Source organism: Squalius cephalus (genome assembly GCF_949319135.1).
Source record: "Squalius cephalus genome assembly, chromosome: 19".
NCBI lineage: Eukaryota > Metazoa > Chordata > Actinopteri > Cypriniformes > Leuciscidae > Squalius > Squalius cephalus.
In genome coordinates this window covers 27,935,989-27,961,625 of record NC_137140.1, presented here as the reverse complement: position 1 = coordinate 27,961,625, position 25,637 = coordinate 27,935,989, and the positions used below count along the sequence as shown (strand labels likewise).

The 25,637-nt window shown below is 36.2% G+C and overlaps 1 protein-coding gene across 8 annotated transcripts in view; it reads right to left on the bottom strand.

Annotated features, from left to right (window-relative positions):
• slc38a10 (solute carrier family 38 member 10) overlaps window positions 1-23,975 on the bottom strand; it is a 30,313-nt gene extending 6,338 nt beyond the window's left edge. For 2 of the 8 annotated variants that reach the window (XM_079852309.1, XM_079852310.1), the window contains exons 1-12: window positions 23,732-23,951; window positions 21,471-21,687; window positions 21,053-21,170; window positions 20,311-20,356; window positions 20,113-20,206; window positions 19,399-19,542; window positions 16,359-16,483; window positions 10,904-11,006; window positions 8,630-8,812; window positions 6,017-6,128; window positions 3,849-3,955; window positions 2,040-2,202 (exon numbers count right to left, since the gene is read on the bottom strand). In XM_079852309.1, the coding sequence (XP_079708435.1) occupies window positions 2,040-2,202; window positions 3,849-3,955; window positions 6,017-6,128; window positions 8,630-8,812; window positions 10,904-11,006; window positions 16,359-16,483; window positions 19,399-19,542; window positions 20,113-20,206; window positions 20,311-20,356; window positions 21,053-21,170; window positions 21,471-21,560 (1,285 nt within the window). In that variant the 5' untranslated portion in view covers window positions 21,561-21,687; window positions 23,732-23,951. Of the gene's footprint in view, window positions 1-2,039; window positions 2,203-3,848; window positions 3,956-6,016; window positions 6,129-8,629; window positions 8,813-10,903; window positions 11,007-16,358; window positions 16,484-18,023; window positions 18,149-19,398; window positions 19,543-20,112; window positions 20,207-20,310; window positions 20,357-21,052; window positions 21,171-21,470; window positions 21,688-23,731 lie in introns of all 8 variants that reach the window. The other 6 variants (XM_079852312.1, XM_079852315.1, XM_079852311.1 and 3 more) reach the window with 4 other exon arrangements.
• Window positions 23,976-25,637: the final 1,662 nt, after the last annotated feature.

Below are 25,637 nucleotides of genomic sequence, written 5' to 3'. Positions count from 1 at the left end.
TTGCATTAGAAACAGACAGACAAACTAGATGTCACAATGTGCAAAAAACAAAAAAATGATTTCAAATTTCTGTGCAAGGTAAAAGGCATTTGCAGTGTGACTCTTTGACAAAAACCCTACTTTAGGTACAGACAAACTAATCCAAATAAAGCAAAATTATGGTAACAATACTGCATTGGTCTTCATTATGGCAAAAATCCCCAAAGTTGAAGGTATGCATTTAATTTATCCAGTGAGCATTCAAACAAATCAAAACCATCTTGTATTTTCTTGTATCTTGTAGCAGAAAAACTGTTCTCAACATTATTAATAATAAACATGTTTCTTGAGCACGGAATCCGCATATAAGAAAGATGATTTCTGACCATGTGACCATGTGAAACTGAAGAATAGAGTACTTGCTGCTGAAAATTCAGCTTTGCCATTACAGGAATAAACCACATTTTAAAATATATTAAAATAGAAAAGTATTTTACATTTGTTTTTAAATATTTCACAAGGGACTATGGATGAAAATGAGCCAATTTAGCTGAATCTGGCACATTTGACATATAGTCATGTATTATTAATGTGTATTGCCCCTGATAAAATAAACAAATAAACAAAATAATATTGCTGTTTGTTTTTACTGAATGTTTCACCAAATAAGAGCTGCCTTGGAGAGAATAATAGACTTCTTTCAAAAAAATTACAACTATGGTAGCCTATATAGAATTGACAAATTAGAGGGTTTGGTGACATGAGTCAAAAAGTAAAGCTGTTTCAGAGAAAGGTAATACTAAATAATAAACCACATTTTTTTCTTTTGAATAGTATTTCACAATACGACAATGTGCACATTTTGTGCACATTAAGAAGGCTTTTTTACAAATGTGAGTCTCTCAAACCAAAGAACTTGTATCTTAAACTGGCTAAGGCTGAGTACCACTGTCATATACAATATTCGTTTTACTCCTAGCCATAGCAAGAAGCCTGAAACTAAAATATGTGCATGCTTTTCAGCTGCAGCCCAGTCTTAAAAATCCCAGAGTGCACCACACAAATACCAGTAGAGGGCAGCAGAGCATGAAAGACCAACAGGATACGAGCAGAACAGTAAAGATTTATAATAAGGGTATGAGATGGATGCTCAGTGCTTTCCATATAACCTTGCCACTCATCCTGTGCAAAACAGCCTTTGAATATTTACAATGTCCACACCTTTCTTTAACCGGAGTCCACTACCGTAACAGATAATCTATTGCACGACAGCATTTATGGATATGCAGAAAGGAGTTACACATTTCCAATGAGAAAGGATAGCAGTCTTGATAAACATTATCTAAGGGAGCGAGACAAGAAGAAGGGAGTTGGAAAGAAAGAGCGAGCGTATAGTAAAGGGGGTTGGGTGCACTTCCCTACAATCCTGAAAAGCAAAGCGTGCCTGCGTGTACAGCTGCAAACGCACACCTCTACATGCCCGCGGGCCCCATGTTCCACTCGCTCGCTCGCTGAGCCCTGCGTTTTCATACAGCTGCCCTCAACAGCACGCTGTAAACAGGAAACAGGTGTGGAAGTGGGTGTCCGCTCAATGATAAATGCCAGTGTCAGTCAGCAGGAGGGAGTGAGAGGGAGAGGAAGGAGGAGTGGCAGAACAGAAAAGGAGAGGTAATGGTGGATGAAGTTGTTGGGACGCTCCTGGTATGTGCCTTTTTACGAGCCTCTGTCCTGTATCAGCCTGTGTTGGAGGGAGCACTGTCGTTTCTGCCCTCTCCCAGAATTGGACGCCCTCCCATCTTCCTCCCCTGACCGGAGCCATAACGGGAAAACGCCACCGGCCGTTTCACTGCTGCTCTGGGACACCGAGCGCTCAGGTTTGAAGGGCGTCATTCAGGTCACTGATTCAAACAGAGGCCTTCTACTGGAGCTATTCATTTGTGCTCCTTCACTTTCTCTTTTTTTCTCATTATAACTCATCTTTTCAGAACTTCATTTTCTATTTTGTACCATTTTTCAACTCATTATGAGTCTCTCTCCATAAATATTAGGCATAGATGTACCTGGTACTTTGGGCAACTCTTGGGGGATAAGGATAGGAAGCTTGTCCTCAGTTCTTGCGGGGACATCCAGAGGGGGGTTTAATTTCTGCGGCTCGTTGGAGGAAATGGACAGCGTGGTGAAGGTACTGATGAGCAGGATACCGAGACCGACCCACAGAACCAGCTAAAACAGAAAGAGAGGAACGAAGAGAGAAAAGAGAGTTAGTGTATATGGTCATCTGAAATACTTCAGTAAAAGATCAATGGTGTGATTCAGATTTGTCTTCTTTTTTATTTTATTTTATTTCAGGCTCTATTAAATGCACTCAAAAATATAATAAAAATACAATTTATACAGACAAGGACTTAAACACACCATGTCTTTGATGGTAAAAACTGGTAAGTGAAATGAAAGAATAAAATGGTAATAAGTGTTTTTTATTTTTTAGAAGATATCTTTTTTTCTTTTTTTTTTAGCAAATTCAAATTTTCTAGATTTAGAAAAAGTATGGATGGAGTTATTATCCTCGCCCATTCAGAGTTAGCCAGAAGTTTAGAAAATTGGTGCGTTGGCTGACCAGAATGTTTGCGATTGTGGGTTTTTGATCCACATCTTTCATCTCTGGAATGCGTTCAATGTGAGTCCTCATGTTTGTAGTGTACCTAACATACTTCACTTTGACTTTACACAGCTTGCGTTTTGCATACACCTTGTCAAGCTTCCCCTAGAGATGATAAAATCAAAAGTTTGTTCAAGTGCTTGACCTCACTGAAAATGGGAAGGATGTATTCATTTTACCCCCTCCTTTGCTCAAGGATACTCCACTTCTGCTGCACTTCCTGCTCATGGCGTGAGGTGTGTGCTCTCTAAACTGTCCCAGTACAGCACCGCTCTGCTCAATACACAAGGCTGGCAAGGGTATCATTGGCATCTGATCTAAAATAATGTCCTACAGTCATTAATGGTGCCCCAAACGCTGATGAAATCTATTAAAGCAGGCCCTTCACAGTTTCACTGCCCCTGATCTGTGGGTATTCTTTGTGCAGCAGTGGACCTGGACATGTCAGGCTGCTTGGCATGAGACATGGAAGACTGGCATAATACACTCACGCCAACACAAACATCTGCTGCACTCATTATGACAAGAAGCTCTTTTGGAATGATCCTCGCCCCAATATCAGAAACACCACCCATTTGGGTGGACTCCAGTGTTTGGGAAGCGACCCTGGTGGCAAACACTCATGGGCATGGAAGTGTGGCATGGTTGGCACTACTGAACAATGAACATCAGTATGTTGGCTGCTCGCAAACCACACAATGCAAGAGAGGTGAGGGAGACATCAGCATTGTGGTTACACATCATCTAAGATGAGACCTCAGTTGTTTTCACTCTATTGTGAGAGCAAAGGCATCTGTAATTTGGGCGGGAGACGGAGGGGGCACAGCTCGAGGCACAGAGCCAGACAGTGCCAGCACACACACTGTGGGAGTGACTCCACACAGCAAGTCAATGCACTTGCAGGATATCAAAATTAATGACAAACTCCATTACAAAGAGAAGAACAGCTGCCTTTTCTTCCTCACACACAATCCCAGTGCATTCCTGTTTCAGCTCACATCAGATTTCACACAGACAAAAATTTGATGTCTGTAAGATTTTTCAATGTTTTCGAAAGATTCGCATATATTTGATAAAAAAATATAGTAAAAACAGTACTATTGTGAAATATTAATAGGAATTTAAAATAACCGTTTCATATTTTCATATATATATATATATATATATATATATCATATGGGTAAAAAATGAACCGTCGGGTGTGCTGTACCTGTGCAGTCCAGGCGTTCTTCATGATCTTCTTGTAGATGAGAGCTGGGCAGATGAAGCAGATCAGACTGCCCATGGTGGCTCCAGTCAGACCCAGGATGGTTTCCACTATGGCACACAGACACGTACATTTATTTTATAATATCATTCTGTAATCACAAAAATGTGAGTGCACTACTAATTAAGAATCTAAAAACAAACAAAAAAAAATCATACTATATAACCAATATCGTAATTTGGTAGTAATTTAATAATTTGGCTCTAAAATATGATTGGACAAGACATATTTGAAGCTGTAAAATCGCCCATGCACACATCACTTGCATTCTATATTAATGTATTAAGTTGCTACATTACAAAAACAAAAAAACAAACAAAGCTAATGATAATGACCTGTATTATTTGGAAGAATTTATTTGTGTAAGTGTTTTGCAATTAAGAATTGTAATTATTCATTGGACATTAGTGTCTTTTTAGAAAATATGTCAAATATTAGTTCACTTTTCTACTTTGTATTGCTCATTACATTTTCTATAAACTTTCAAATGTTACAAATGGCTTCTAGAATTTCTGGTGGTGTAACAAAAAAAAATTGTTTTTACAACAATACATTTTTTCTTTACATCTTGAAGACATGTACAGTTACAAGTGTACATGTTAATAATTTTATTCAAACCAATTTTCCAAAGAATACTTTTTTAAGATAAGAGTATTTTTTAAAAACTACATAAATACACTACCATTCAAAAGATTGAGGTTACAAAGATTTTTTTTTTTTTTTTTAAAGAAGTCTCTTATGCTCACCAAGATTTGATAAGAAATAAACAGTAAAAACACAAATATTGTGAAATATTACTACAATATAAAATATCTGTTTTTATTTTAATATACTTTCAAATGTAATTTATTGTTGTGATGGCAAAGCTGAATTTTTAGCGTCACATGATCCTTCAGAAATCATTCTAATATGCTGATTTGGTGCTCAAGAAACAGTTCTTATTATCATGGTTGAAAACAGTTATGCTGCTGAATATTTTTGTGGACACTATTACACATTGTCTTTCGGGATACTTTGATGAATATAAAGTTCAAAAGAACAGCATTTATTCAAAATATTAATCTTTTGTAACATTATAAATGCCTTTACAGAAATTTTGGATTAATTTAATGCATCCTTGCTGCATGAAAGTATTAATTTCTTTAAAAAAATATTACTGACCCAAACTTTTGAATAGTAGTGCAAATATAAAACCTATATCATATTTCTGAAGACAGTCTGAACTAACTTAACATAAAAAGGTAATATTATCTGATTTTTGTTTAATATTATCTGACATTCAAACTTACTGACCTTGACACACAATGTAAGTGATATAACACCACCCTTTAACAGTTGTATAAATCACTGTAATGTGCATCCTTAGATGGCGAATTGCTTTAGTATATAAACCAAAATACAAGAGCAAGCTGATCTAACTCAGGGTAAAAATCCATTCCAACCTGCACTATATTCAGACCCACCAGTTTAAAGCGGAAAAAAATGGCACAGGCAATCCACACCATCTCATCTCCTGAATCACCACATCCATCCTCCATCAGTCTTTCTCCCCTGACCTTTCCATCACACACTCCCCCCTCATCCCTCTATCTGCCTCCTACCATCCTTCCTCTATGTTGCCCTTGTGTTGCAAGGCTGGGCAGTGGGCCCAGGGGGAATTTTTCATCCTGAGAGCAGCCATATTGTTTTACTCAAATTTATGCCCTGCAATGTCTGCTTCCCTATGGTTGGATTTGTGGCCATGAGGACACGCCGGTGGCCAGCCGAGCCGTCATGGAGGACAGAGCTATGCCTCTCCCCCATTCAATCGTCTCTGCGAGTCTCACCTTCCCCTCTCTATTAGTCTAATTGGGCCCACTGAGCCAAATAGAGCCCACGCCAGCGACAGCCAATCTCCATGAAGAATGAATAAAACATGGCCCACCCCACCATCGCCTAAAACACACATCTTTATCATCCTGTTCCACTGATAATGAATGGACGGTACAGAGAGGAAGGATAAGGAGTGATTGACGGAGAGATACTTTAAAAGGGAAGATGAAGTGGGGTGTGATGTCATGACGGTATTAGAGAGAGTGAAACTTGAGAGACGCGAGCACACACAGACTTACCATTAGGAATGAGGATGCCGCCCAACATGGTGCCAAAAACAATGCAAAGAGTGATGCTCTTGAAACGAAGGGGTGGCATATACCCGCCTGCGGCGAAGGTGCCATCCTTTTGCTGAAAAACAGAGACAAACAGATCACCTTCACAAAGCTGTTACTAGACTCCAGACATGCATGTAGTTCTCCAAGCCTCTGTTATGGTTGAACAAGTAAAATGCATGTAAGGATATTGGGTTTGGCATGCAAGCTTCATAAACCCCCCCTCTGCTCAGTTGTCAAAATGCCAGATTTAACGACAGCATAAAACCCTTCAACCGACTGCGAATCCAGCCGTGATTTGAGCTGATTCAGCGTGGCAGCGATGGTGAGACAGCAAACTGAAATCTTGGCTGCTTTATGGAGGAGATCTGGACCTGTTCTCATCAATCCAGCCCCTTTTATTTCCTCTTGAATCTCTGTCTGCTGTCCGTGGAGGCCGGATCACTGGTGTCTGGGTAGTGGAAGGAGACTCAAGGAATCTCAAGGGATCCATACCGAGGGACAGAGCATGCAAATGCATGCTGACTGAGACCAGACTTGGGGTCTGACATCAGCCCTGTGTAAATCTGTTAGACTCAATGAAGTCTTTATGGAGTCCATTAAATTTAGCAAAATACTTCTGCAGCTGGTGCAGTTTATGTGCATCAGTAAGGAGGAGACACCTGAGTTTGTCCAGACGGTGCAAGGTAAAGGATTTTAAATGTGGGCCAAGAATTTTGGCATTTTAAAAAAAGGGGATACATATTGAGGGTTAATTTGGTGTGGATAAAATGGGATGTCTTTGTTGATACGTCAAATCAGTCACAATACACATCACTTTTAACAGTTCTTTCTCAATTCTCCTTCAAAATAGGTCAAAACAAATTTGCACTGTTCGGTTTCACAAAAGTAAATGACAAATGCAATAAAAACAGAAAACAGAACAGAAAGCAAGCAAACAATGAGGTGCTGGGGTTAGAAAAGGGGTCATCAAACTGGGGTCTGGGTAGGGTTGGGTATCATTTGAATTTTAACGATTCCGATTCCAATTCCGCTTATCGATTCCGATTCTTCTCGATTCCTATTAATTTAGATTCCAATAAGGTAAAAAAAAAAGTCTTCTTGCATTGCATTTTATTGTAGCTGAATACCATGGATAGAAATCAACAGGCTAAAGAACACTTAAAACAAGAATACCTAAAAAAAAAAATAGCTAAATAACTAAAATAAATTTCAAGCATTATACAAAACAAGTAAACAAATAAACAAATTAGCAATAGCACAAAATACAACTGAACAAAGATACGATTGAAAACAGTGTTTTAATATGTTCATGTACAGAAACTATGTAATCAAATGTAAAATAACATTGCATTTTATAAATAAAATATACATAACAAATATAGTTTAAAAAGTTATTGTCAAGAATATAGCAAGTTAATTTTCTCGTTGTCTTTAGTTGTTTGATTAACAGCAGGAATATTAGGCTTCTGTCACTTTTAAGAGCTGTATGGATCTATACTGTTATGCATTTTCTTCGTAAACAGCTTACGTTCACGGCGATATTTTGCTATATTTTGAGCGTATTTGTCCGGTCAAGTGCAAAAAGATGCGGTAGAGAACTCAGTTCAGTATCGTGCACTATACAGTCTTCTTGCACTTGGATGGTTTAAAATCACATTAAAATCACTTTTTGTGTACGCGCACTTTGGATGAGTATGCAGCACAGAAAAAAGCATGCAGGATTTGAAATATTAATTTCATAATAAGTATCCGAATCCGATTCCAGAATTGGAATCGATTTCAATTCCCAACCCTAGGTCTGGGCAGGGTTATTATCATCAACTAAAACTAAAACTAACAAAAATAATTTATGTTAAATGAAATTAAGCTTAAATAAAATAAAATATAAATATTAGTTGAAAAACTTAAACTAAATGAAAATGAGAAATGTTGCCTTGGCAATAAACTGAAGTTGAAGCATTAAAATGATAAATAAATAAAAACTAAACTACAACTGAAATAAAAATAAATTAAACCCAAATAGCAATATTTAAAAAATAAATTATATATATTTATATAAATATATTTATAAATATATTTATATATATTTATATAAATATATTTATAAATATATATATATATATATATATATAAAATGATGAAATTAAATTACTAAAACATTTAACTAAAATTAACATGACAGGTTTTATTTCTATATTTTTAGTAAAACTATAATAAAGCTAAAGTAAAAACTAAAATCTGCAAGTTTAATGAGAAACATTGTGTAAAAATGATTTATAAATAAATTAAATAATAATAAAACAAATAAATAAATAAATAAATAAAAGTAATTAATTGAAATAATAAACCAAATTTTACAAAATAGAAAATACATATTTTCCATATAATATTATAAATGTATATATAATATTACATTATACAACAGGTTATTTTACAGTATAAATGTTTTTTTTATTCATGAAAGTAAATTGCTGTCTTTATGTTTTAGGAAAGTGGTCGGTCACAAGGGAAACATCATATTGAGAGGGTTCATGGCATCAAAAAGTAAAAAAAAAGTCTTTGTAAGACTGTTACCTGCTGCTCGAATAGCATTGTGTTGATGGCCTGTCTGCAGGGCAGGATCATCATGGGGAAGCCCACAGCCACAGACATCATAAAGCCCACACGGATCATCTCCGTCACCAGGTTAGATGGAAAGTTCATCAGTACGTTCCCAGCAATGTTATCCGTGAAGCTCACATAGCCGAAGAACCCCACCTGGAGGAACACGGAACGAAGTACAGTTAATCATTTGAGACTAAAGAAAGACAAATCTGCATAACAGACAGAACAAAAAATATGAAACAGCATTCAGTAGTGATCCATTTTCAATTCAAACTAAAAATTAGGCAAAAATTAATGTAGTGTAGGACTCATCAGGATTTGATTGGAGAGGCTGAGAAAGTCATTATATTATTTTATATTAAAATCATCTAAAAACATTTTTGCTAATGTACTTTTGTGCATCATGTGTGATAAATTATTTTGTGATATATTAATGATAATTTTGGCACAGTCCTAGTTTCACTGCAGTTTTTCAATTTAAAAAGATGGATACTCAATACTGAAGTAATGTTTGTTTGGAGGCGAGCAAGGAGAAGAATTCTGTTACACTGACTTTCCACTTCAGTATGTGAAGTGTAAAATTTCATATGGGGTCACTTGATCCTGCTTGCAATGATCAGGACTAAAACTTCTTATGGCATTATACAGAAGCGGCCTAACAGAGATCCATGTCTCTTTGATGACCTCACAACCCCTCCTGACTGTGCAATGATATTGTTTTTATGCTATGAAAAATAGCGAGCTGCTTTTCAAAGGTCTTTAAAGCCTATCGGCCCCCTGAAGGCCCTCTCTACAGAGAAACAAAGCAGTGCTTTCCCTCCTTTCCCGACCTTGCTGGCCTTGATCTATCCGCAGAGGAAAAGGTTCCCTTAAGTAGCAACACCAGGCAGAAGTCCTTGAGCCTGCCACAAAACTCCCTCTCTATTCTATTCTACAAACCCTCCCCTGAATCAATTCAGCTTTTGTTCAAAGAGAAAAAAGCAAAAAGATGATGAAATATAAAAGCAGAATACAAAGAACACAGTTAAAAAAAAAAAAAAATCACGAGCAATATTATCTCTCAAGGTAACGTTTATACTTTAGCTTTCAGAGAAGAGAATGGGGACCAGAAACATTCTGACGATGTCTTAAAACACATTCCACACAAAGTGTCCCTGAAAATATTTATGAAGGAATAAAAGAGACAAGGCATTTGATGTTGATGGAGCGTGTCAGTGTATGTGGGTTATAGAGGAACGTGCCAGTGGGTCTGACCCCATCGTCTGAGTTCTTTCTCTTCCTCTGAGCTCCAAATGGGAATTGGAAGGATTTTCCAGGGTATCAGCGTGAACCCAAAACCCACAGAAGGGGAAGGGCAATCACCTGTAGGGGACGGATATGGATCTAAAAGCAAGAACGTGAGACGACAGCAACTCTACCATTCTTGAATCCTCATTTCTTTCCCGTGTCTGAGGGCACAGGTTCCCAGGAGCCAATAAGGACAGAGCAGCAACAGAGCAAGTGTTATAAGTTTTATATAAATGCTACAGTTTGTGTAAAGAAAAATGCATGTTATACACTACTGTTCAAATGTTTGGGGTCAGTAAGATTTTATGTTTTTGAAAGAAATCTGTTATGCTCACCAAGGCTGCGTTTATTTGATCAAAAACTATATTAAACAATATTAAGAAATATTACAAATTTTCTATTTTAATATATTTTTAGTCTCATGATCCTACGGAAATCATTCTAATATACTGATTTTCTGCTTAAGGAACATTTCACATTATAATCAATGTAGAAACAGTTGTGCTGCTTAATATTTTTGTGGAAAACATGATATATTTTTTCAGGATTTAATGAATAGAAAGTTCCAAAGAACAGTATTTGTTTGAAACAGAAATCTTCTGTAACATTATAAATGTCTTTACTGTCACTTTTGATCAATTTAATGCATCCTTACTGAATAAAAGTTGTTACTAATCGATACCCTTTCAAATGACTGAAAAACATATGACATGACTATCCGATGTGTATGATGTTTTACTGATTCCTAATATTATTTATGAAATAAGATTATAATAAGTATGACATAGAGCACTTCTCATTGGTCAGAAAATCAATAAGCTATTTAGTTTTAATCACTCCAGAAAAGGTTAAAACAGAAGAAAAGGATAAAATACAAAAACAAAATGGTTATTGTTTTGGCCTCAACAAGCTGCAGATTTATCAGTTAACAGTTGATGAAGAGTCTCACACACTTACTGTGATGTAGAAGGTGGTGACCACGTTGAGGGAAGAGGTGAATATTGTGCTCATTCTCTTCACCGAAGGCTCATCCAGGCTGTCATAAGTGGGTAATACTTGCCTATGGAAGAAAAAACGTTTTTATATACATCAGGCTCAAGATGCACACGTTGAAGTGGGTCAATACAAGTTAAGACTATGACATACTGTTGATTACCACAGACAAAAATTCAGTTGGAAATCATATATTTCATAACGTTTGTATTAGCTCTTTCCAAAATGTCCGTTATTTGAACTGTAAAGCATCTAAATCATTATTTAACAGTGTTCTAGGTGGAGGAACATTTGGTTGTGCATAACTGATGTAATTATTGTGGGTGAATTTTTTTATTTTATTTTTTAAAGCCCATTTCTTGTGTCTTTGCACATATGTCAATGTTACGGGGTCTAACAGTTTTATATGGACGGACTGACTTTTATGTTTTTACAAACTGAGGGACACCATGTGGTAATCGACAGCACGTCACTGATAAATTCGTGCATCAAACCCAAAGCATTCCTTTAAAAAAGACACTTTAGTGTAAAAAATATTATTATAACAGATGCACAATTTTTGCAATGTCAGATTTATAGTAACGTTATGACAAAATATAACATTATGTGAAATCACATAAATGCTTATTTATGGGTTAACTCAAACTGACCAGTCACAGTATAATCATCATTATTTAGCATAAGGACATACTGAACTGTGCATTTGAGCTCTAGAGACATAAACATGCAAGAGAGCAAGAGAAGCAGGAATTTAATATAGAAAGGCCATCACTCATTTCAGACATACAAAAGACAAAATGGAGGGAGGGTGGGAAGGAGGGAGAGCCGAATTGGATGAAACGAGCACTGATAAAGGGTTCAGTATCACAGAGAAACAAAAAACAGCTACAAAAAGAATCTATGTCTGTCATCAGGACAACTAATAAAACCAGATGCCAGCAAAACATTAAATGGGGAATTTACAACGGCTATATATTATCGACAAGTGCTAGTCAGACTTTAGCATGTTATAAAATTTCCTGGCAGTATGGGCTTTTGTTCGGGCTCTCTTGCTCTCAGCCCACTCACAGCTCTTGTAGACACAGTCGGAGCCCATTCCTGCTTTTATTGGGATATACAGTACCACGTTCTGGGCTTTTTAAGCCAACGCCTGATCTCACACCAAAGACCAGTCTGTCTCATAGCAGGAACCCACTTCCAATAAAAACCAGAGAAGGAGGAGAGAGAGACATCTATGTAGACTTACACATTTTATGTGTGTGTTTTTTTTTTTTTCACGTGTTCATTACAGTATTTGCAACACAGCACTGTTATGATATTGCTCAAACATTCATTTTCCATTCAAAGTCCATTTGAAATTTGAAAATCTCCCATTGACTTGGCCTACCATTCAAGTTTTTTCTTGATAGGAGAAAATAACACTTTTATTCAACAAGGATGCATTAAATTGATCAAAAGTGACAGTAAAGACATTTATAAATGTTATAAAAGATTTCTATTTAAAATAAATGCTGTTTTTGTTTTACTTTCTATGCATCAGAGAATCCTAAAATTTTAACCCAAAATATTAAGCAGCACAACTGTTTTCAACATTGATAATAATATGATGTTTCTCCAGCACTAAATCAGCATATTACAATGATTTCTTATGGATCATGTGACACTGAAGACTAAGGTAATTCAGCTTTGCCATCACAATAATAATTACATTTTAAAATATATTAAAATAGAAAACAAGTTTTTAATTATTTATTGCATTTTTGATCAAATAAATGCAGGCTTGGTGAGCATAAGAGTATTATTTCAAAAACATTTAAAATTTTATCGACCCCAAACTTTTGAAAATGAATAGATGTTGTCTTGTCATTGTAAAATTTGCATACTGTATAGTATAAATATCAACAAATGTCTTCAGAAAGACAAAAAATGTGATCTGAATGAGGCATAATTGAGGATTTGTATTTTAAGGCCAGTAAATGCTACCGTTGTTTCTCCTAGGAAATACTTATTAACTGACACCATTTAGAAGCCAATGGTTGATTCTCATACACTACAAACCAGTCACATATTGAGTCTCATGGCAACGAGATGTGCAACACGTGATGCGCAATTTACCCAGAACCCAAATCTAAAATCTGACTTCATTTAAAAAAAATGCAAGCCCTGTTTTTTTCCTTCAGGAAATGCAAATATGTGACCCTGCACCACAAAACCAGTCACATGGGTCAATTTTATGAAATTGAGATTTATGCATCACCTGAAAGCTGAATAAATAAGATTTCCATTGGTGTATGGTTTGTTAGGGATAGGACAATATTTGGCCGAGATACAACTATTTGAAAATCTGGAATCTGAGGGTGCAAAAAAAAAAAAAAAAAAAAAAAAAAAAAAAAAAAAAAATCGCCTTTAAAGTTTTTCATTTATGTTCGCGATTGTGCTGCATCCACTCACAAAACTAAATGTTTTATATATTTACGGTAGGAAATTTACAAAATATCTTCATGGAACATGATCTTTACTTAATATCCTAATGATTTTTGGCATAAAAGAAAATTTTGACCCATACAATGTATTGTTGGCTATTGCCACAAATATACCCGTGCGACTTGTGACTGGTTTTGTCATCCAGGGTCACATAATTTCCTTCAGTGTAAGTTTATCTTTCAAGTCCTTCCAAATGCTTTTTCACAATATCTTTCATGTTGCCAATATAGTTCAAATTGAATTGAGAGAGAGAGAGAGAGAGAGAGAGAGAGAGAGAGAGAGAGAGAGAGAGAGAGAGAGAGAGAGAGAGAGAGAGAGAGAGAGAGAGAGAGAGAGAGAGAGAGAATGAAATGGGAGCATATGTTAGTAGCATGGCCAGTCAAATGCTTTTACAGCCATGACATGGACACAAACTGGAATTCAGACACATAACTATAGAATTATATAGATTTGTAGAATTCAGTGTCATATGATGGAGAGAAAAGACCCCAGCAAAGCCATTCCTGATGAAATTTCAGTGTGCGTGAAGGGGGAAGATCGGTGATGCTACAGTCCCACTGCAATTTCTCTACACCTCTACCAAGTGTTGACACAGTAATTATTTTGTAATATTACTAAAATGATTCCGTCATAACACCTAAAGCTGTGAATCTGTGACTTGATGCTATGTAAGCTGACATGACAATTTTACGATAGGAATAACACTATTATGGTGTTTACACATTACAGAGGTATTTACACATTAAGCAGGAGCCGTATAAGGGCACCAGTGGACCCAGAATGCTGCTCTTCAATAAACAGTTTCTGTTCTCGAAGTAAAAAGAGCAAACAAGTCAACTTTTCTCTAATGAATCAATTTGGCATCAAACAGAGCTTGTACTAAATGTACTAAAGTAATAAATGTAAATGGATGGATAAACGTAGGCGATGACAGGAACTGTTGGTCGGATCAGGGGTCATGTAGCATCGTCTCGCTCTTCTAATGATCGGGTGTAAGTGGCATTGTATGTCAATGCTGGCCAAGAAGTCACAGCCAAATATCACTCATCACCCTTCAGAGAAAGAGTGTGAGTGTGTGTGTGTGTGTGTGTGTGTGTGTGTGTGTGTGTGTGTGTGTGTGTGTGTGTGTGTAAAGGAGAGTTACAGTCAGCCTCAAGAACCACATTACCTCATCCACACCAGAATCCAACACTGACACCTCCTCCACCCCAACACCCTCACTCTCAAACACACACACACACACACACACACACACACACACACACACACACACACACACACACACACATTTGTGCTGGCATCCGCACACTTAGACACCTCAATTCTATTCACTTCCAAACACATAAAAACCAAGACACACACAAACATGCACCATGTTAAAGATAACAGAAGGAACCTTATATGTATAGGCCTATGTATGTGTGATATGTATTTCTATAAAATTGCAAATTGCTGTTTTTGTCTGTGCATTTTTATCTCAAAAACATTTACAAATCTTGCAGAACCCAAACTTTTGAACAGTAATGTTTAAATATAAACATTTATACGTAGGAAAATTATTACATTAATGTATTTTTTTTTTTTTTTTAATGTCCGTGTATGTTGATAGTTTAATTGTTTAAAAAAACATCCATTTGACAGACAATATTAGACAGGTCAAAACTACGATAACCGTATGTGTATTGTAGATATTTTATTTAATATAATGTGGATATAGAAAAACTACAGTAAGAATGATCTGCACAATAAAAAAAAAGAGAATAAAAGGAGCAGAAGGAACTGGGAGTGGAAGATGAATGGACATGGCGTGGTGAATGGCGTTAATGTTGTGAAACATTAGAAACAGAAAGGAGTGTGTAAATGACGCTCCCTCCCCAAGCTTGAGAATACCTGATCAGGTAAGCACTGAGATTAACAAACCCCCGCTTCATGGTTAGTATATTTGAGCTAGCGGAAAGGAAAGAATAGAGACATGAAATTAGTTCAAGACAGAGAAAAATAATGTGAATTCTTATCGATGTGAATAAACACTGGACAAATGTATCCCAGCAGAATCAAAGAGCTGTAATAATGTTAACTATGATCTCAGCACTAGTTAATGGTACTCCCACAACATATCAGAGTTTCAACATAATACAAAACAAAGACTGTGTCAGTGCACAGTGGTTGAATTCATCAGGGGACGATCCAGTCACGGTGAGCTCCTTATGGAAGAACTATGAAAAGCTGCAAAAACTCATCATTTATGCTTCTATCAAAATGCACTTATAGTTCAACTGTATGCGGATCTGACAAGATGTCCACTGACAGAATAAATCAAGACGGCCTTGTGGGTCAATCATTATTGCAAAGAAAACCGAAGCTATTCAAACATGTCAAAAAGGAAAAGAGGCCTTTCATGGAAAGGAATAGTTCACTCACAACTGAAACGCATTCTGCCATTATTCACTCACTCGTTGTTCCAAACCTGTATGACTTTCTTCCCTTTTTTTTGTTTTCATTATGCACATGTGCGAAAGATTTAAAAGCTACAGCGGAAGCAAGACAAACAGTGAATAAAAACTTTTCCTCCATGAAAGAAAGAATGTCATACAGATTTGGAACGACATGATGGCGAGTAAATCATGACAGATTTTTCATTTTTGAGTCAACTATGCCTTTAAGGAACAGAGTTAGTGTTAAGAATAGGGTAAAAACAGTGTGCACAAGGCAACAAGTTAGGCATTCCACGCAGATTAGAGATATTTGATAAAGAATATAGTAATGACAAGCTAATAAGCAGCTTCAAAGGTCCATTTTCTCAAAGCAAATACACTTGTGTTAGATGCATCGGCTCTTGAATGTTCTTTTGCACCATTAAAATGGAGCCTTAAATTAAGCCTAACTGGCGACAGAAAGGAGGGAAGAGGCAGTGCGAGGATTGGGGAGTACTTACGACTGACAGGCAAATGCCATGCCACAGATAGGGATGCAGCGAAAGACGCCGTCCCACCGAACGTAAATGACCTTGTTCAGCCACTGGCCAGTGAGGAGGCCGTGTTTGAAGGAGGAGAGCACCATCTGTGGTGGAGGGGAGAGCAGGAGGGTTACAGAACATCCCAGAAAGAAGGGAGGGGGGGGGGGGGGAAGACGAGGAGGGCAGTGATGATGCTGTGATTAAACCCTTAGACTGACTACGAAGAGTGCATGGAGACACTGTAATCTGTTTAAAGAGATTTAAAGACTTCACCCTAAAATTTAAATTCTGTCAACTTTTACTCACCCTCATGTCGTTCCAAACCAGTATGACGTTATTTTGGAACACAAAATGAGACTAGTCGCTCTTTTCAATGCAATTTGGCTATTTAATTTTAAAGCTTAAAAAAAAACACAAAAAGTGATTGATAACTATTTTTCAAGTCTTCTAAAACTACACTACTCAAAAAGCCTCTTATGCTCAACAAAGCTACATTTATTTGATCAAAAATACAGTAAAAGCAGCAATATTGTGAAATAGTATTGAAATTTGTTTTCTATTTTAATATATTTTAAAATGTAAATTATTCCTGTGATGGAAAAGCTGAATTTTTAGCAGCAATTGCACTGTTCATTCTAATATGCCGATTTAGCTCTCAGGTAACATTTCATATTGTTATCAAGGATGAAAACAGTTGTACCATTTCTTATTTTTGTGGAAACCGTGATACATTTTCATTCACAATAACATTTATTTGAAAAATAATTTTTAAAAAGGACTTTATTGTCACTTTTTGTCAATTTAATGCATCCTTGCTGAATAAAAGTATTAATTTCTTTTAAAAAAATATCTTACTGACCACAAACTGACTTCAGACTGCTTCTCACACAAAGCTATCACATGGGTTCAGAACAGCGCATTAGTTGTATGGACCACTTTTATGGGTTTTGCATCCTTTTAGAAGCTTGAAAACATCAAAACAGCATAGACTTTTTTCTTTTGTGTTTCATGGAAGAAAGAAAGTAATCAGGTTTAGAACAATAGTTCTGTCATGAGTAAATCATTACAGAATTTTCATTTTTGAGTTAGCTATTCTTTAAGGAGAGAAACAAATAAATTAATTTGCCAACTAAAGGGGCAACAAATTGTACTGATCAACTTCCACACATGATTTTCAATACGAGTTCATCTCTAAAGAACAGGAAAACTTTTTAGTTTCATGCAGAACAATCTTGAAGGATAAAATCTGATTGCTGCACACGTTTGCAGAAAACATTCACAGCAACTTTCAAAATCAAGAGCGCCAGCCCGTGTAACCATCAGAATCACCACCAATCCCAACCCTATCAGATCTGCTTACCCAGTCATAGGGTATAATTCTAGCGGGAAATATATCAGGGGACTCTGGGTATTACCAAAGAGTCAAGACAACTCTGACGACCCACGATTCATATGAATTCTGCCACGAACGCACTAACCTCACACACACACACAAAGACGCACACAAAAATACCCAAAACCAGACAGCGCCGACAAACAGAGTTTTGGATTGGATGAAGGTGGACAGAGGAGGAAGGGGTTTTTGGATAATGTAGCTGAATCCATGGCAGTGGAGTGGTCCGTTCTCCGGGGCAGATTACTTACGGGTGGCAGCAGAAGGTGGTGGCGATAATTGGCAGACACTGTATGACACCCTTGAAGCGCCACAGATGTACTTGCTCCACCCAGGAGCCACTGATTATTCCGTAACGCAGAGACGACAACACTATCTATAGGCCGGTACATCAGATGGTCAGTCAGAAGTCAGCATCAGGAATGGGGGCGGGGCAGAGGTTGAGATGGGGGCAGAGGGAAGACATATAGATGGTTAAATGCTAGACTAATAAATTGGGCTGGGGGGGAAAAAAACACACCGTGGAGCTGGATAAAAGGTATATAAACTGTTAAGGTGATTACACTGTGATGCAATAGACAAAAAAACTCCAGGAACATCCATGTTTGCAATGTCAATGTTATAAAATATTCAGATTACATAAAGTTGGGTCAAAAATGTCTATATCAGGACCTTTAGTAACCATTAGTGCTTCTATGTTGTGAGGAAAATGCCTTTTTGTCATTTTATTATTACAAATTATATTATCAACACAATTCAAGTGAAATCCTGAACTTCAAGCATTTTTTGCTTCAATGGAAGAAAGAACACCTGACCATCTTTACAAAGAGGTTGATCAATATCATATTTATGAGAAATAAAATAATTTATCATCAGTATTACATTTAATTACTGACCTAGAATGCAGAATCTTAAATATCGGTCTTATTCATTTTGAAGCTAATTTGTTTTACATTTCTCAAAATTCTAAAACGTACACGTACAGGTTAAATGACAGAATTTCAATATGATCTCAGCAATTATTCACTGTACATAACTCGAAATTTTTTTACATTGAATGTTCATTGAATTTGATTTAAAAACTGTTCTCCACCGCATTCAACATCTTTTCCTAATAGAGTTTTATCATGTTCTGTGACAGCTCTCTTTAGTTGTTTAAGAGCTTACGCTTCACTTTTAAGCTTCCAAAAAATCCACAGACATTGAAGTCCTGCTGCCATGGTGATGCATACTCGCATTGTATTCACAAAAATCAGCCAATCGCCACATTAAACTTCTCAAAAGAAACAGAAATTGGCTAATTTAATTTTAAAAAAGCTATAAATGAATTTCACACAATACACTACATCACTGAAGTGACTTTCAAAAACATGTCCTTAAAGCAACCATAATGAGCAGCTGTAATTTGAAGTGCTTACGTTTTACAAAACATTTTATATCATTTAATTAAATATTCAAAACGCTAAAAGATCAAATTACTCCTTTACTTCCTCTTATCAAAGCCATATTTATATATATATATATATATAGTAAACTGCCTACATCTGTATGAAGGTGTGCTGATGGGATCTGATATTACATTTTACAGGGTTGGAGTTTGGAACGGTGGAAAGGGGAACGACTCACCGTGAACATGAAGAGTGTGTAGAAGATCAGCGCCATGGCCGAGAACGACTGGATGGATGACATCATGTTTCTCTGCAAGCTGAGGGGTAGTACGACTAACAGCGAGACTGAGATCAGTAACACGATACGGAAGCTCCATGTCACCTGAAAAAGCAAAAGAAAAAGCAGTTACTGGCAATATTCAGGGCAACAAAACTGGAAAAAATATTATATTATATATATATATATATATATATATATATATATTTAAAAATATATAAAAAATGTAATTACTAGTGGTCGACCGATATTATTTTTTTGATGACCAATGGCGATATCTTAGAGAGCAGGGTGGCCAAAGGCCAATATAAGGTTGAGAAGCCGATATATCATTTGACCACTAGTAAGATATATTCATGGCCAGTAATATTTCTCAATTCACCTGGTGCGATAAGGTGTGATAAAAAGTTCATTTTCACACAGAAACTGTGATCTAATCTACTCTAGAGTTATAAAAAGTCTATGAAGTGTTCTTTTTTTATTAGCTCAGCACTTTTTATAGATAGTGGCCTTTGAATTTATCATTACAGGAGGATTGTGAACAAGGGCAATGATCAGTTCTGTAAACTGCTTATCAACAATTAATTGATTTGGAAGAAAGGTGTTGGAGTAGCAAACAGAGTTTAACAAATTTTAGCCAGGTGACAACCTAAAAGTAGGAAGGTTATTTCTTACCTGCAGCCCAAGCAGCTGAGCAAAGAAGTTGGACCCCAGATCTGCGATGACGACATAGAAAGCAATGCATGTCCCCAGCATGAGTCCAATCATGCTGAAAAGAGAGAGAATGTAAGTAGAAAATACAAGCAATAAGACCTTACTTCATTCATAAGGTCGAAGCTGAAAAAGTTAAATCTCCACAAAGCGGAATCTTACCTCAATTCCACAAGTGCTTTCCCTGGTTTTCCATAAGCATGAAAAGCTGGGAAGGGAAAGATAGAGAAAAAAATGTTGAGTTAGCAAATTTCAACACCAAAACCAAAAAAGGAAGTTTCTTCCAAAAGTGTCTTGTAAAAGTTAATTTTTTTTATTATTATTTTTTGACAATAAAGGTTGTACATTTCTCTTGAATAACATTTTAATGTGACACTACTTCACAAACACTGCTGTGGCAGGAGATCTTTCAATCTGCGTAACGATGAGTTTTAGGTATAGCTTTTGTGAAATTATATAAATTAAAAGGCCTATTTGTTTGATTCACTTGCATTGATAAAGTTAGATATTTTCTTTTAGCTGCCTTCTCGAACTTTGTATATGCATTTAATTTCAGGATATTGTTTCATAATGATCTCTTAATCTTAAGAAAAGAAGTGAATTAAATTAAATAAAAGCCTAAATTCAATCTGTTCATCATATAAAGCGATCGAGTGAGTCTCTTCAGAGTTTTACAATCTCTTCATGAACCTTTTGAAGCGTCAAAGTGCTAGTTGCATAACTGTTTATGGAGGGAAAGAAAGGTCTTTTGTTTTCATCAAAAAGATCTTCATTTGTGTTCCGAAGATGAACAAAAGTCTTACAGGTTTGGAACGACGTGAGGGTGAGTAATTATTAATGACAGTAATTATTAATGGAAAATGAATGTGACCTCTGTGTGTTTGTTGCTTTTGTTCACTCTCACCTAGTCCAGCATAAGTCCTGCGTTTGGTGTTACTGGCTGAGTGGACTAGAAACATGCAGGACTGATGGGTCATCCACGAACAGAAGAACAACAACAATGTGCCCAACACAATTCCACACTGCATAGAGAATAAAAATAAATAAAAAAATCCATATAATAGATGAACACAGATGTCCTACATGTTTAAAATCAAAGTCAAATGCTTACACTGATTCTTGTACTGATACAAACTAGTGTGGACAAACTAAAATTGCAGCTTATCAATTTCTGATTCGCTCAGCTTACAGATTATTAACCAGCAAAGTTGTGTGTAAACCACTGTAAGTGCATTTGGCAGACCTAATCATATGGAATCCTCCTATCAGCACACAAAACTGCACAGCACACTTTCCCATAACCCCTTTAACAATGTGTTTACCTGTTTGAAGCAGAAGGGCATCGTCAAGACACTCACACCCACAATGCTGTTTACAACGTTCATGATCAGACCCGAATTTGACCCAGTCATTTTGGCTCTCGGACAGCTGAGATCTCTAATGTCCAGACGGGTATGTGTGGTGCTTCTACACTGGCTCAAGGTTTAATTGAGATAAGTGGGTTGACACAGATGTCCTTTAACTGTTCGCTACAATGCTCTGTGGAGACACAGAAGAAAACAAAAAACATTCAGCAATGAAATTAAGAGATTTTTGATTTTTTTGTTTATAGTGTCATGGTTTTTATATGAAGAGGAATATACAGGTTAATAAAAAATAGCAATTTATACATAATTTTTCAACAATTGTTTATTTATTATCCTGTATGACAGAAGAAGAATATGCAAACAGTTTCTTAAAAACAGTAATCAATGCAATTCAAAGCATAGGCAATATATATATATATATATATATATATATATATATATATATATATATATATATATATACAGTACCAGACAAAAGTTTGGAAACGTTACTATTTTTAATGTTTTTGAAAGAAGTCTCTTATGCTCATCAAGCCTGCAGTTAAAAAAAAACAAAACCAAAAAAAAACACTAATATTATGAAATATTATTACAATTTAAAATAATGGTTCTCTTTTTTAATATATTTTAAAATGTAATTTATTTTTGTGATGCAAAGCTGAATTTTCATCAGCAAGTACTCCAGTCTTTGGTGTCTTATGATCCTTCAGAAATCATTCTAATATGATGATTTGATACTCAGTTATTATCAATGATGGAAACAGTTGTGCTGTTTAATATATTTTTTTGGAATACTTTTTTCAGGATTCATTGATGAGTAAAACGTTAACAGCATTTATTCATAAAAACAGCATTTATTCAAAATAAAAAACATTTCTAACAATATAAATCGTTACCATCACCTTTTATCAATTTAACGCATCCTTGTTGAATTAAAGCACTAATTTCTTTAAAAAAAAATAGTTATTGTTCCCAAACTTTTGAACGGTAGTGTATATTGTTACAAAAGATTTATATTCTAAATAAATACAGTTCTTTTTAACTTTTTATTCATCAAATAATCCTGAAAAAAGCGTCTCAGGTTATAAAAAAAATATTAAGCAGCACAACTGTTTCCAACATTGATCATAAATCAGCATATTAGAATGATTTCTGAAGGATCATAAGACACCAAAGACTGGAGTACTTGCTGATGAAAATTCAGCTTTGCATCACAAAAATAAATTATATTTTAAAGTATATTAAAAAAGAGAACCATTATTTTAAATTGTAATAATATTTCATAATATTACTGTTTTTTTTTGTTTGTTTTTTTGTTTTTTTTAACTGCAGGCTTGATGAGCATAAGAGACTTCTTTCAAAAACATTAAAAATAGTAATGTTTCCAAACTTTTGACTGGTATATATATATATATATATATATATATATATATATATATACACACATACATAAAATCAATACAAATTCTATACTAATAAACTAATATACTATAATATATATAGTTTATACTAATAAACCACCTCCAAATAAACTCTGAAATATTGAAAAGATGCTAAATTTATAAGAGATAGCATCATCATCAGATAGGCAGATCATCACAGAATGACCTGGAATACATTTTTTTAATTTTTCTATAGTTGGTCTACAGACAAGTTCAACTAACCTGATTCCTTGAAAACATTAACAATGGCATATATCTAATTGCTGCACTGATTACAAACAGCAAGTGTAGTTGTCAAATGTGTTTTTGGTTTGCTTGCCATATGGCAACAGTTGTGTTGTCAGAAGCACTTTGAGTAACGTACTTTTATACTCATAGAACATGTTGTTTAGTCATTTTTGTAGGAAGATTTTTTTTTTTTTTTGTTGGGGGGGGGGGGGGGGTCAGTTTACAATAAAATCACAAATGGCAGCATGTTTGCATAGAGTATAAACAGAAAATATGCAGTGCTTGCTTTTATCTTGAATCAATGGAGAAAATAAACACTTTAGTCTATCAGATTAATATTACGAGTTCATGTGACAGTGTGTATAACACTTTACAGTAACCCATCAAGTAACGTTAGTTGTTCTATACTATATATCTAATTTGCCAATTTAATATGCTATACATATTGCAAAAATTAACATGTCTCATAACTAACCACATTGACAGTTCATAAAGTTTCCCATCTCAGGACTGAGGATGCTATAAAAAAAAAGCTTGTTTACATACCACGTCCACACTTTTCTCATCAGTCATTCATTTCTATGTCATCATCGGTTCATACCTGTTTTAAAACGATTATTAATAAACGTCCGGTGATGTTTATGCCGTCTGTATAAAGTTAAAGGAGTTTCAACAAATATTTAGAAAGATATTTCCTGAAATAGGCACACAAAAAACCTTGTTTCCACAATCTGTAACCAGGAAGTACGCGCAGTGCTGCCAGTGTGGCGTTCTCAAAGACACTAGCGCCCTGTTGCCTCCAGTGGCCAGGGGTGGAATTACATGTTGCCTACAGCGTCACAGCATGTCACGGTTAGTCAGGTTCACTTTCATTTGACAAATATTGCTGAAATTGGAAGTTGACGGTTTGTTCGTTTTGTTTTCTAAGTAACCAACACCTGCAATATCTTTGAGTCCCGCAATGCTTTACTTTGACACACGGTGTAGGTTTTATGCATGCAGAGATCACATCAATGGCTCTGTCTGTCAACAGCACCTACACAGACGAAACACGGTGTTGTTTCATTTGGACAGAGATTTGAGCAGGAAAGGGAAACAGGAACAAGGGATGTTGATCTGCAACAGGAGCTCCGCGGATTCCGGGCAACATAGGCTTCTTTTCTGTTGCTAGTGTTTTTGGAGGAGAGGTTGGGACCAGCGTGCCCCAGTTAGGCATATGCTCTCCTGGGAGGGGATTTTAGTGTGTTGTTTTAGGGGGGCTGGTTTTAGGTAGGAGACAGGAAAAGTCTGGCTATTGTGTACCATTGGCCTTCGAACCTAACTGACAAGTCAGCCTATTGGCCCGAGGGTCTTGTCACTCCACACCTAATCCCTGAAGATTGGAATTAGGCCCAAGCAGCAGAAGGGGAGACCGTGGGCAGATTGCTGGGCAGATTTGGCAGCGGGGGGAGAGAGATTCTGTAGCCAGCAAGAAATTAGACACAGGCACCCGATTGAACCGCTGACCTCCAGGGGAAACCCCTGGTCAGCGCGAGGTCACGGGAGCACAAAGCGGGGCGATGAACTGCAAGAGGTCAAGCATGCATGCAGCTGAAAGGGAGCCTTTGTGAGCTCAGGCATGCACAAAATTTCCCATCAGCCACCAAAGTCACAGGCTCCTCAGGAAGCCAAGGAAGGGGGATGAAACCTGGCGACGGAGAGTTGCAGCGTGTGTGTGTGTGCGCAAGTGACCTCAGAAAGGACACACACAGACTGCGGCTGTAATCACATTTAATTACACATCAACCAGCCTTGTGAATGAGGTTTTTAATGCAAACTCTCCCTGCACACAAAAAGACTGACATGTGCAGCTAAACATTGCCTACCTTTGTCCTCCTAAAATCTATTAAAGCCCTCTCTATTAACCATCAGCAGCATTGCTAAAGGCTGCAGATAACGACCATTATGTTGATAATAGTGAATAAAAGGAACAAAAGATGTTTTTTGTGCAATGAGAATGGTATGCCTCAATCAACCGTTCAACCAAAGGTCGGACCTATTTATAATGGGAGCCTGGTTGAAATTAAGGACGGATTCAGTAAAAGAAACAAATACCTGTTCCTGTGCCAATAATCTGTCAGCGCTTGTAGTCACCAATCAATGGTTTACTAAGTGTTCTAAACAGCCCTGTCGGTTTTTGTTCACTCCAGTGTCACACCTGTTTTAATATGATTTGCTAAATCAAATCATGAGTTTCAAATCTATTTCAAATCCATGTTGGTGTGTTTTAAATACAATAGACTCAGTGATGAAGATAAGAAAATCAGTTTAGAAGAAAATCCTTTAGAACGTCTTGTTCTGCATAGGTTAGTGTGTCATTCAGAATTGAATTACGATTTTTTTTTTAATTTAACTGAATTTGGAATGAAGTAGCAAACAGGATGTATCAAATAGATAGATAGATAGATAGATA